We start from the raw sequence: 12,254 nt of genomic DNA, 5'->3' as shown, positions 1-12,254 counted from the left end.
TCAGAATATAGGTAGTGTTTAAAAAATTATGGGAATGGTAGAAAACATAGATGGAGAAGAGAAGACGGCTCAGGGCCTAGCCCAGATGCCCTCCAGCATGTAAGCTGAGGAAGAACCAGCAAAGAAACTGAGAAGACAAGATGAGGCAAACCAGGAGAGTGTCATGTTCTAGAAGCCTCGCATGGAGGCTGTCTCAAGACCGAAGGAGTGGTCAGCGGCAGCACATACTTCCTGGAGGTCGAATGAGATGAGGGCTGAGGAGTCCTCCTGGGATTTGCAACATGGAGCTTAACGATGCCGTGAAAAGCCATTTTAGGAGGAGCTGGGATGAAAGCAGGTTGGAGTGGGTTGAGGGTGAACGGCTGCTGAGGAAGTGGACATAGCATGTACATAAACACGTATAGAAACAGCTATTTGGGGTCAGGCACGGAGAAGCCAGATACCTCTAGGGCTGCCGTTTTGTTTGTTTGTTTGTTTGTTTTTTTGCGGTACATGGGCCTCTCACTGTTGTGGCTTCTCCCGTTGCGGAGCACAGGCTCCGGACATGCAAGCTCAGCGGCCATGGCTCACGGGCGCAGCCGCTCCGCGGCATGTGGGATCCTCCTGGACTGGGGCACGAACCCGCGCCCCCTGCATCGGCAGGCGGACTCTCAACCGCTGCGCCACCAGGGAAGCCCTAGGGCTGCAGTTTTGATAGTCCTGCACAGTGAAGGGAGAGAAGGGCAGAAGAGTGGGGGGCCTTTGGAAGGAAATTCTTAAACTGATAGAAGATGGAATCTAAGCTGGCCAAGGAAGAAAACGTAAGTCTGGAGGGGCTTGAGTGTGAAGGTGGTGGTGATGCTGCTAATGAGGTCAAGAAATTACTGCACTAGAAGTACTTAAATAAGTGAGCCTGGGAGCCTAGGAGGGTCTGGTCCAGAGTGTTTTAGTAGCGAAGTCCAGGTTTCAGAGACTCTGTGTTCCCCGTGGATGTAACCTTGGGCTGGAGCAAAGGAAATTGCCACTGGAGGTGAAATCGCCATTTAAAGTGAATACAGTCATCCCTTGGTATCCACGGGGCATTGGTTCCAGGCCCTCCCCAGATTCCAAAATCCGCAGATGCTCAAGTCCCTTATATAAAATGGCATAGTGTTTGCATATCACCTGCACACATCCTCCTGTATACTTTAAGTCATCTCTACGTTACTTAAAATACCTAATACTACCTAAATAGTTGTAAATACAATGTTAATGCTGTGTAAAAAGTTGCTGGTACACAGCAAATTCAAGTTTGGCTTTTTGGAAATTTCTGGAATTTGTGTTTTGGAATATTTTTGTTCTGTAGTTGGTTGAATCAGTGAATGTGAAATCTGGGGAAACAGAGTGTTGACTGTACATTGCTAGGGATTTATAGCACTAATTCTCTATAGATTGTCTTGCCTGTAAACTATTACAGGCAAGACAGTACTCAGTATTTTCTAGATGTTGATATATATATCCAGGCTCTTAATTATCTTCCCATGATTTTATTATTTTTCTCATTAGAGTCAACTGGAGGAGCTCATTCTGGAAAACAGTGAACTGAAGAAGCGTTTGGATTGTGTACACAAAGACCAGATGGAAAAGCAAGGGAAGATGAGAGAAGAAATAGCTGAATATCAGCTACGGCTTCAGGAAGCTGAAAAGAAACACCAGGCTTTGCTTCTGGATATAAACAAACAGGTAAAAATGTGTGGTCTGGTGACTGGGGGAACTGGAGAGTGTGTTGACCATGGTGATGAGGCATTTTTTCCAAGAAGGTCAGTGTTCTGCATTATTATTATGATGTATAATCCTGTGAACATCCCATCCTATTAAGTTCCCTATCTTTCCACCAGTTACTTGCACATGTCTTATTTTATGACTTGATTTTTTTAAAAATACATTTCCGTCTTGGAGTAGAATAGTAAGGGAGTTGCAAAGACCATTTGAAATGGTCCCCGGATCAGCAGTTTTCTTTTTTGTTTGTTTTCTTTACAATATTTTCACCTGAGCCTCCTGGCTAAAGTAACATTTTTTCTGCCCTAGTATGAAATGGAAATCCAGACATATCGAGAGAAATTAACTTCTAAGGAAGAATGTCTCAGCTCCCAGAAGGTGGAGATAGACCTCTTAAAGTCCAGTAAAGAAGAACTCAATAATTCTCTGAAAGTGACCACTGAGATTTTAGAAGAATTGAAGAAAACCAAGGTATGTTCACTTATCATTACTTCATGACTTAGAATGGTTCATACGTCTAACAGTGGTTTTAACAGTATGAAATTAAGTGCTTTCATTTTAATTTTCATGAAAAAAGTTTTTTGTAATCATAAATAATACCATTCATCACTTGTCTGCTGAGTTGTTTTTAAAAATTAGAGGATAGCCTGCAGTTCCATAGCTTGAATAAACTTCATTCATTGCTCAGTGAATCCTTTCAGAGTAGAGGATGTCAGAGACTTCTTGAGATGGATATGAAGAGCAAGCCAATAACAGATCAGGGCAGGCCCCTCCAGGTGTGGATAATAATAATTTGGTGGTGAAAGTCTTGCATGACTGGTCTTCAGGTTCACTGCTGTCACCAAACCCACTTTACCATGGCTTATGGGGAGATCAAGCACTTGGTCAGGTACACGTATGTCTATGTTCTCCTTTTCTTTTCCATGCAAGGACCGTAAAACTTTTTTCTTTATAAAAAAAAGGAGGTGAGCCCTCATCTCAGTATTGTGAGACTGTAGAAGGTGCTACAGCAATTCTACCTGGAGAGGGAGGCTGTTTTGATACCCACAAAATTCTCTTCATAAAACGAATACCATCCAGAATGTACAATATGAACCTGGAAAATAAATATTTTTCAGTAAAGGTCAGAAAACTAGGTATAGATTTCTTATGTTTACAGCTCTTATACAATGATCAAGGTGAAGGAAATATACCAGTAAAATACAAACTACGTGCAAAATAACATTAATGATCAATAATGTCCTGGTGCTACAAAATGAGAGATGTTAGGTTTAATAACAAGACAGAAGTAGCTTCAGGTCTAAGTTTTAATTTACTCACTTTCTCCTTTTTTTAATCTTCGACAGTTGTACTGTGGGGAATGTCTATTTATATATATGCCGTGCACAAAATGGTACATGTTAGTTGAGTCTATACAAATCTTATATAATTTTAATGAAGTAGAAGTTGATAAGCATTGCTTTATTTATTTATTTATTTATTTTGGCTGCGCTGGGTCTTAGTTATGGCATGTGGGATCTTCGTGGCAACATGCAAGATCTTTAGGTGTGGCATGTGGACTTCTTAGTTGCGGCATGCGGACTTCTTAGTTGTGGCATGCATGTGGAATCTAGTTCCCTGACCAGGGATCGAACCCAGGCCCCCTGCATTGGGAGCGTGGAGGGCTACCCACTGGACCACCAGGGAAGTCCCAGCATTGTTGAAACGGAATTAAATCTATCTCTAATCCAATTACTGTTGGAATCAGAAATAGAAAGTTCTGAAAGTGCAGATTTACTGCAACATTGCTAATAAATTATTTCAAGGTGAAATGTGCGAAGAATGAAATCTACTTGTAACATGAATGCGATGCTCAGGTTCTTTTTTTTTTTTTTTTAATAGTTTGGTCTGCCTTTATATGTTCATGATCTCTTATCAGAAACTCTTAGAGCTAGATTGTTTTACAATTCTGCATTTCTTAGATATTGCGTAATACAATGCATATGCCACATATTACATAATGTCCCATCAGAATCTTGGGGTAATACTTCATAATCAAATTCATATTTCTACAGCAAAATGTATGAATATTTTTACAAGGTGGGATAAATAAAGGAATAAATTCCTTCATATCTGTTCAAGTCAAGTTTTGCCTAGAAATCATTTTCAGAGCTTTTTTTTTTGATTTTGCAATTGTGCTTAAGGAACTGTGAACATGTTCTACTGAGAAGTGCTTGATGACATAATTCTGCCACCATTCTATTCACTTTTTGTTTGAGCTGCTATAAAATTTAAATTTGTATTGTAAACCATAATATCATTTGGCCTTAAATTTGTGTTGTGAGCCGTAGTATCACTTGGTGTGACGAAACAAATGCCATCTTAGGTATTGAAATTGTGCAACAGAACAGATCACAAAAGGGAACAATTCTGTCATCTAGAGTGTTTGGCCTACCAAGAATATGTGCACGGACCCTTGGCCCCTACCTCCCGGTGTGATTCCTATTGGATAAACACAGACATAGTGGGCTACTTAATAGGACATTATATTAAGAACTGTGACTGATGCTTGCTGATACTAAGAAAGGGAGTGACAAAACCACAGTGTCTACTGGGGGGACTTAGGACACTGAGCAGAGAAGATGAATTGTTTTGAAAATAATAGTTCTTAAATTTACAGCATATGATTCTTAATTATATCTTATTATTTTTCCATATGCTTATGAAAAGCAATTCAAGGTTTTAAGTGGAATTACTTCTGTTTTGTAGATGGAAAATCTAAAATATGCAGATAAGTTGAAGAAGGAAAACGATCGTGCCCAGGGGAAAATAAAGTTGTTGATCAAATCCTGTAAACAGCTGGAAGAAGAAAAGGAGACGTTGCAGAAAGAGGTATCTCGTCTTGAAGCTGCGCAAGAGAAACAGAAAGCAGGTCGGTGTTAACTGGGTACATCAGTGAACCCAGACTGTTTTCCACTAGTGAATCATACACTTACGGTGTGTCTGCATGGGAAGTGTCGTTAGTGCTCTGTTCTATGACTGCATGCTGATTTTCAGCAGTTAGCCGTTTTCAGCATTTTCCAATTTCAGAATTTTGTGCTTAGCTTGGAGTCATTAATAGGATTCAGAATGAAGCCTGCATTTTCAAAACAGAATTATTGCATCTTCTGTTCTATAAAACATACAAAAAACTGGTAGCCCTTTCTGCTAATGAGCCTTTCCAAGAAGAGTTTTTCATGTGATGTCCATGATGCAGTTCTAATGTAAAGGAAGACTGGCATGTGAGCTGGCATTGGTAATTTATAAACAGCTGATTCTGGTTGTCCTTGGCCCATCCTGGTGGGTCAACTAAATGCAAGGGTTGGGGGCTATATTTTTGGGTATGGAGGTGAAATAAAAAAGAAATGACAACTCTTCCTGCCACTTTTCTCCACGTATGCCCCCAGAATGGAATGCTTTTTCTGTGTGGATAGATGATGGCAAGCATAGTAGAAGTGCCTCTTTTGGACCATACATAAATTGGCACGGGTGGGAGGTCAACAGTCTTGCCTCCTGAGAAGAGTACTCAGAATGGATTGGGGCTCCAGGGAGTGTCTCTAATGGAATCAGTGCCAACCAGGCAGCAATAAGTTACTGAGACCTCTTCCCTTATAGTATCCCTCAAGCCCTTGTCCATCAGATCCTCCATTGCCTCCAAATGGTTTTCAGAACTTCTTTGGCCTTGTCTCGTCACTGGCCATTTCCTATCTCCCAAAGCCATTACAGCAGTGACTTTATATTCTCTTTCAACTTTTACTGTTCATTCCCTTACAATAGAAAGGACGGACGGGAAAATCGGGGATGTAATAAATTAATTCATTTGATGTCATATGATAACTACAAGAAGGTTTGATGGATTGGCTGAAATATGAGTTTGAGATTTTGGTGGGTTATGTTTAAGCTATCCCAATAAGTATGTAACTCACTAGAGTATGTATGTTGATATGATCCCAAACAAGAACTATAAGAACATATACAGATAGACCTTCTGCCACTCTTCCCAAAAATAAAAATCAAGAAGCAAGTCTAAGGTTATCTGCTTGCTGATGCCCAGTGTTAATCAGAGAAGCGTCAAGTTACAAATGATGTGTCGCTTTATTTTTGACAGGTACTGTTGTGGATGCTAATGTTGATGAATTAATGACCGAGATGAAAGAACTGAAAGAAACCCTTGAAGAAAAAACCAAGGAGGCAGACGAATACCTGGATAAATACTGTTCCCTGCTTATAAGCCATGAGAAATTAGAGAAAGCCAAAGAGATGTTAGAAACACAGGTTGCCCGTCTGAGTTCACAACAATCTAAACTTAATCTTCGAAGTTCTCCTTCGCTGAATTCAGTTGTTCCAGGACCATCCCCAGTCCCTTCTGCTACTGAAAAGAAGTTATCATCTGGCCAAAATAAAGCTTCAGGCAAGAGGCAAAGGTCCGGTGGGATTCGGGAGGATGGGGGAGAAACCACACCTTCTACACCAGAGAAATTTTCTAAAAAAAGCAGGAAAGCAGTCAAAAGTGGTATTCACCCTGCAGAGGATGCAGAAGACGCTGAGCCTGAGCCAGAGGGACTTCCAGAAGTTGTAAAGAAAGGTACTCATAATTCAAAAAGGATTTGTGTTCTTTTGAAAGTGCTCATAAAAATTCACATACAAAAAGACAGAAGCATTTATTTTTTAGGTTATTGCGTAACAGTACTCATTGACCTTCAGAAGCAATAGTCCACTGTTAAATTGGTAAGGCATATACTTTCTTTTCTGTCATGAGAGAATGGCTAAGATCTAATTACTCATGTCACAGTATCAAAAGTACTAGGAGATTTGAAAAATGGCTGTCAAAAACCTGTTTAGAAAGAGGCATTTCTGTGTTGAAAAATCCCCAAGTCAAAGACACCCTTCGAGCTTTCCCACCTTCAGTCCTGTGTGACCCCCAGGTAGTGGGTGAGCTAGAGGATGGACCTGATGATGCTGGACCCCTGGCTGAAGTGAAGCCACTTACCACTTTTTTTTTTTAAAACCCACTGGTGCTCCAAGTGCGGCCCAGAGATTGGGGCCAGTCTAGGAACTTTTGTTACTGCTCCATGATCAAAACAATGTATAGAAATCAAGAGTAAGAGTTTGAAATTTTCATAGCCCTTTGCTATTGTTGCAACATTCAAGCACATAATCAGTTCTCTATTAGATTCATTCTTATTGTACTATACAAAAGTATCATTCCACAGCAGATGGGAAATTACTTCCCACCCCTCCCCCGCAAAATATCAAAACCAATTTTTTGCCATAGATAGTTTGAGAAGCACTGCTCTGAGTAACTCTAGGCTTTAGGAAATCTAACCCCTAAATAGTTAGCTATCTCTTTCTCGTTTCTGTTTTTTATTTGTAGTTAAAGGGTTAAAAACAAAGCAAAACCACATGCTGCTGTAGTTACTGTAGTTACTTTAATGCTGTGTGTGACATGCTTTCTTTAAGTATCCTTGGCATTGCCCTTCACCTCTCAGTCATCACAGGTCCTGTCCGTTCCCTCTGTGGAAGGAAATGATGAGTGCAGAGCAAGGTCAAATCTCTCCTCCCACATAGTTTTTCTGCCTGAGAGTAATTACCTCAAGTAGCTGCTACCATTTCACATTTTCCTCCTTTCAACAAGAGCAGACCTTTTCTTTTATCTCTTTCCTTTCCATTTCACCCATTGTTTCCTCCTCTAATCCAAATCTTACAGGAAGGCCTGCTGGTGTGTTCTTCTTAGAAAAGTGCGAGTTAAGACATCCACATAAAAGAAGCAGGAAAAATTTTTTCTGTTTAATGTTATTTTCCCCATGTGGTTTCTTACGTTTCTAATAAGAAAAAAACCTGTTAGTGATTTATTCAATTTGATGACTCCAGGGTAACTATGAATAAAGTGTGTCCATTGTCCACTGTGGCTAGGAGAAAGTGTTTTCGGAGGCACCCTTATCCTTGTTCAAACTTTACCTAGTGAGTAGTACTCCCACCGTAGATAGAATTGGAGCCAGCAGTGTTGACAGGCAGCTTTTTGCCTTTAGGGTTTGCCGACATCCCAACAGGAAAGACTAGCCCATACATCCTGCGGAGAACAACCATGGTGACAAGGACCAGCCCCCGCCTTGCTGCACAGAAGTTAGCACCATCCCCACTAAGTCTCGACAAAGAAAATCTCGCTGAGACCTCCAAACCAACAGCTGGTGGCAGCAGATCACAAAAGGTAAACTACTGTGAACATGTATCTGCTGTTTGAAATCCAGGAAATGACAGCGTTATCTGGGCAAGGGTTTGGCACTGCGCCCTCTGACTCAGGAGCTCTTCAAAGTCTGACCTTCCCCCTGGGGTATAAAGAAGTCAGTAGTGAGGAAAGTAGCGAGCAGATGCGAGGATAAACATCACATTACCCTGCCGCACAATCTTGTCCTTGACCCAGCGGGCCACTTATAAATTGTTTGGCGGGAATTGGCGTTGTTAGATCAGAGCTCAGAGGGTCTGTAAGAAAGTTTCGGGCAGTATCACTGAAGGATTTGGCATGGGTACTGGTCATTGCTTGCTTCACAGTTTTCCCTCTCACCCATCTGCCCCCCAGCTGCTGACTCTTTGTGTTTCATTATTCCTTTACTTTCTACAGAAAGCACATATTTCAGTAGATATCTGGAGAAAGTAGCTCTGTTTATGGATGTCTCTAGTTTGATTGTTGAGGGTAGGGAGGGCTGGGATCTTAGGGACCTCTCTGCACCTTGCAAACAGCCCAGTCACATTATTTAAAGCACAGAGGATATTTGCTTCACAGATCTTTGTCCCATTACAATAATCCATACCAGCATCTACCACTTATGTATGCAAAGTATATGTATTTTATGGAACTCAAGTTTTATTTTCTTATTTTATTGTACTCTCCTAATAAGTAGTATTATAAAAGGAGGAAGAAAGTAAGACTTACGAAGATTGAACCTGCCCAGTAACACCTACTCTCTCTCTCAGCTCCAGTCTTGATCTTTTCCCATTGTTTCTCAAACTAGGGATTGCAGGAATCTTGTTGGAAGTTTCTAGAATGGCTCACAGATTTTTTTTTTTTTCAATGTCGTGATTTTACTTTGATTGCTTACTTGTCAGAGTTTAAGTATTCAGTGATTACCTTGAACCAGCCAACAAAGCTTTGAAAGTGTAGTAACCCTATTTGTGTAATGTAGTAATTCTTAAGTGGGCAGGCATGCTCCTCAGTAGGATTTTAGACACCGAATACAAAGACACTGGTGATTAGTTGCATCAAAGCAAGAACATATATGCACATGTTTGCTATGTTGATGTATAAGGGCTTTAAGGATTAAGGAATTTATGCCTACTGTTAAGTTTGTTCATAACTTACATTATAATAAAAATTTGATTAACTCAGGAGTGAGGAAGAAGGGTCTGAGGTTTTCTTTCACTTATTAAAATGGGCCCATTCATGACTTGTATTAGAAATATTCTACTGTTTTGTGCAAATTTCTTCCCCATCCCCACCCCTCCACCCACCTTTTATCTTTTTTTTTTTTCCCTCACTCACTCACTCACTCACATTTGGATTTAACTCTTGGATGCTGGTAGCAATAGAACACTGAAGAGTGCACTGGAGTAGGTCCTGACTTTCCAAGGGACAATAAGAACAGCTTCTTTTCCATAAAGTAACTAGCACCTTTAAAGAGTGAAGCTTCCAGGTTTGACTAAAGCTATTAACCACAAGCTAATTCCTGAAATGAAGTATTTGGCTCTTTTAAAACAGGAAATCATGATACATGGGTAGTACCCTGTACGTCCTGCTATTTCACGGCAGCTCACTTTACTGTAACTACTCGCCTAAATATCTGCCTTCTGAGTTCCAGTATGACTTCTGCGATGTTCCTGGTTATGTTTACAGTTTACCTGTGTCCTCATGTCTAGTAGAGATATTTGTTGAATGAATGGAGCTGTGAATGTTCTGAAGTGATTGCAATAATAGATGTTTAAAGGTGTGTTAGGAAATCACCTCATGAAATCATCATATGGGTCATTTTTCCCTTCTTTTATGAGGAATTGATGTTATTTAAAGCAGTTTCCATGTGGAGTTTAGACTTACTATCTAAGAAAGAGAGCTTTGCACGCTAGGGGGCCTGCTCTCCACGCTGCTGTCGCATCTGCTGAGGACAGAGCAATAACCATGGTTGCCTGCAGACTTGTGTGCTTGCTTTAGCTACAGGCTGCAGTAGGCACCAGTGGTTATGCATTGCTAAGCAATTTTGTGCACTTGTGCACTTGAATGGAGGGTGGTGCCTCTTGAAAGAAGGTTATAGGGGACTTCATGATTAGATGTAAGCCTTTGAAACCCGGCCTATTGATTTTTTTAAATATATATAAATTTAATTATTTTATTTATTTTTGGCTGTGTTGGGTCTTCGTTGCTGCATGTGGGCTTTCTCTAGTTGCGGCGAGCGGGGGCTACTCTTCGTTGCGGTGCACAGGCTTCTCATTGCGGTGGCTTCTCTTGCTGCGAAGCACGGGCTCTAGGCGCATGGGCTTCAGTAGTTGCGGCACGCGGGCTCAGTAGTTGTGGCTCACGGGCTCTAGAGCACAGGCTCAGTAGTTGTGGTGTATAGGCTTCGTTGCTCCGCGGCGTGTGGGATCTTCCTGGACCAGGGATCGAACCCGTGCCCCCTGCGTTGGCAGGCGGATTCTCAACCACTGCGCCACCAGAGAAGCCCCAGCCTATTGATTTTTAATTTAATTCAGCATTTTCTGAATCACCTTATAAAATGCTTGCCTCATCTGTTGAGCATATTTCATCATTCAGTTTGAAAAAAGAGAGTTGCTTAGAAACTTGGGATTATGAGCCTTTGCCTGAAGTCATTGGCTGAGTGTTGAGAGATTTCCTAGATCGTTTAACGGAAGCTTTAGTGACATCTGACAAGTTCAAAGGGGAACATGGGTAAAATGCGGATTAGGTGAGGATCACTCTCTGTTATGTCTCTGGGATGAATAAGCCCAGAGCTCCCAGTTTGCTGGGAACAAGGGAGTTGTGATTGTGTGTAAACTTGATCTGAATCTAGGGTTGATAGTCAGCTCCAGAGGACCGTCCACTAATTGTAGAAGATGATGGTGAGGCCGTCACCACAGAGTCGGTCATCAGTTTCGTGGGGTCTTAGCTATTTTTCCTACTAATGAGATTCATTTCCAATGAGCCATTTGCATACCTGCCCTCTCCCCACTGTGGCTGCAGACAGTTTGTAAGACAGTCAGGGTATGGGTGCACTTAATAGCTTAAGTACCTGGTAAGTCCGACCTCACCTAGTTATGGGTGAGTCTGAGGCTAACTAACCAACATGAGGATCAAATCCATAGTGTAAACTCTGATCACCGGCTACAGTTTCATCAATTCAGAATCAAAGAAATTGAGTCTAGAGGGGGAGGCCAAAGGGTGGGCTTTGGCTATTTAATTGGGTTTCAGGAATTGAGTAGCTTAAATTCTCTTTCCCCAGCTTGATCTCTCCATCCCCCTGCTTTAATGGTGAATCTAAAGGTTTGATTCTCCTGCAGCTGTTGGGTTCAAGGGAAGTGTGTTTTTGTATCACTTTCTACTTTAAAAAAAAAAAGAGGAAAAGAAAAAGGAGTGCCAGTAAAACTCTGGTTTTTTTTCCTTCAACTTTCCATGGACAGTAATTTTCCATTAAGTCCTAATCCTTCAAGACTGCTCCTTTTAAATGTCCTGCACATCCTCTGAGGTAGAGGCAAGCTTTCCAGGGATCTGATCTGTCGGCCAGATTTACTGTGTTTTCTGTAATGAAGAGTATTTAGCTGCCTTTTAAGACCACGTACTTCCTATGGAAAGAATATAAACGGGGAAATAATTTCCATTCTTTCTTCTTACTGCTTCAGAAGGAGGTCACTGGCAGTCCGTTGCACAGGGAGTGACGTGTCCCATAGCCGCTTATCAGGCTTGGTCCTGAGCACGTTTGTGCTGAGCACCCTTGTTAAGAGTCCTTCCTCTTTCTCTTTTACAAATCTTCCTACCTGAATTGTCTACTCTTGCCTTTCACTTTGGTTAAGTAACGTTTTTTCTGTGCTTCGTCTGTCGTGCTCTTCTTTCTCTTTCCCGACCCCATATCTTTTTTCGCTACCATGGAAACCTCAAAAATATCTCGACTTTACCAGCTACCCTGCCCTTTCATCTACTTCTTAAAGTCTCGCATTTGTGAGATTCCCTCTTTCTCTTAAAAGGCAGGACATCAGAAAGGGAATTTACTTTTTTCTGGACTTTATTATTAGATAGCTGCCCTTCTGCCATAAACCAAATATGGGAATAAAACAACAATGTAAGGGGAATGATTAAAATGCTGGTATGTGAGGAAGAGGTTCTAGGTCTTTTAAATGTTGTAAGTAAAGCTTCCACTCTATGAAGGTGGTATTACTCATTTGTAATACGTTCATTTGAATGACAGCAGGGGCTCAGTTAAGATAAATGGAAGCTGCTTTGGGTTCTTATTTAGGCAAATATT

General features: G+C 41.1%; 1 protein-coding gene across 1 annotated transcript in view; it reads left to right on the top strand.

Annotated features, from left to right (window-relative positions):
* CENPF (centromere protein F) overlaps positions 1 to 12,254 on the top strand; it is a 61,281-nt gene that overhangs the window by 47,728 nt on the left and 1,299 nt on the right. The window contains exons 15-19 of the mRNA XM_059994829.1: positions 1,525 to 1,701; positions 2,047 to 2,208; positions 4,486 to 4,648; positions 5,864 to 6,340; positions 7,785 to 7,963. Coding sequence (XP_059850812.1) covers positions 1,525 to 1,701; positions 2,047 to 2,208; positions 4,486 to 4,648; positions 5,864 to 6,340; positions 7,785 to 7,963 — 1,158 coding nt within the window. The remainder of the gene's footprint in view (positions 1 to 1,524; positions 1,702 to 2,046; positions 2,209 to 4,485; positions 4,649 to 5,863; positions 6,341 to 7,784; positions 7,964 to 12,254) is intronic.

This window comes from Delphinus delphis, chromosome 1 (genome assembly GCF_949987515.2).
Source record: "Delphinus delphis chromosome 1, mDelDel1.2, whole genome shotgun sequence".
In the NCBI taxonomy this organism is placed as follows: Eukaryota; Metazoa; Chordata; class Mammalia; order Artiodactyla; family Delphinidae; genus Delphinus; species Delphinus delphis.
Note: the sequence above shows the minus strand (reverse complement) of the source record. Positions and strands in the feature narration are given on the sequence as shown.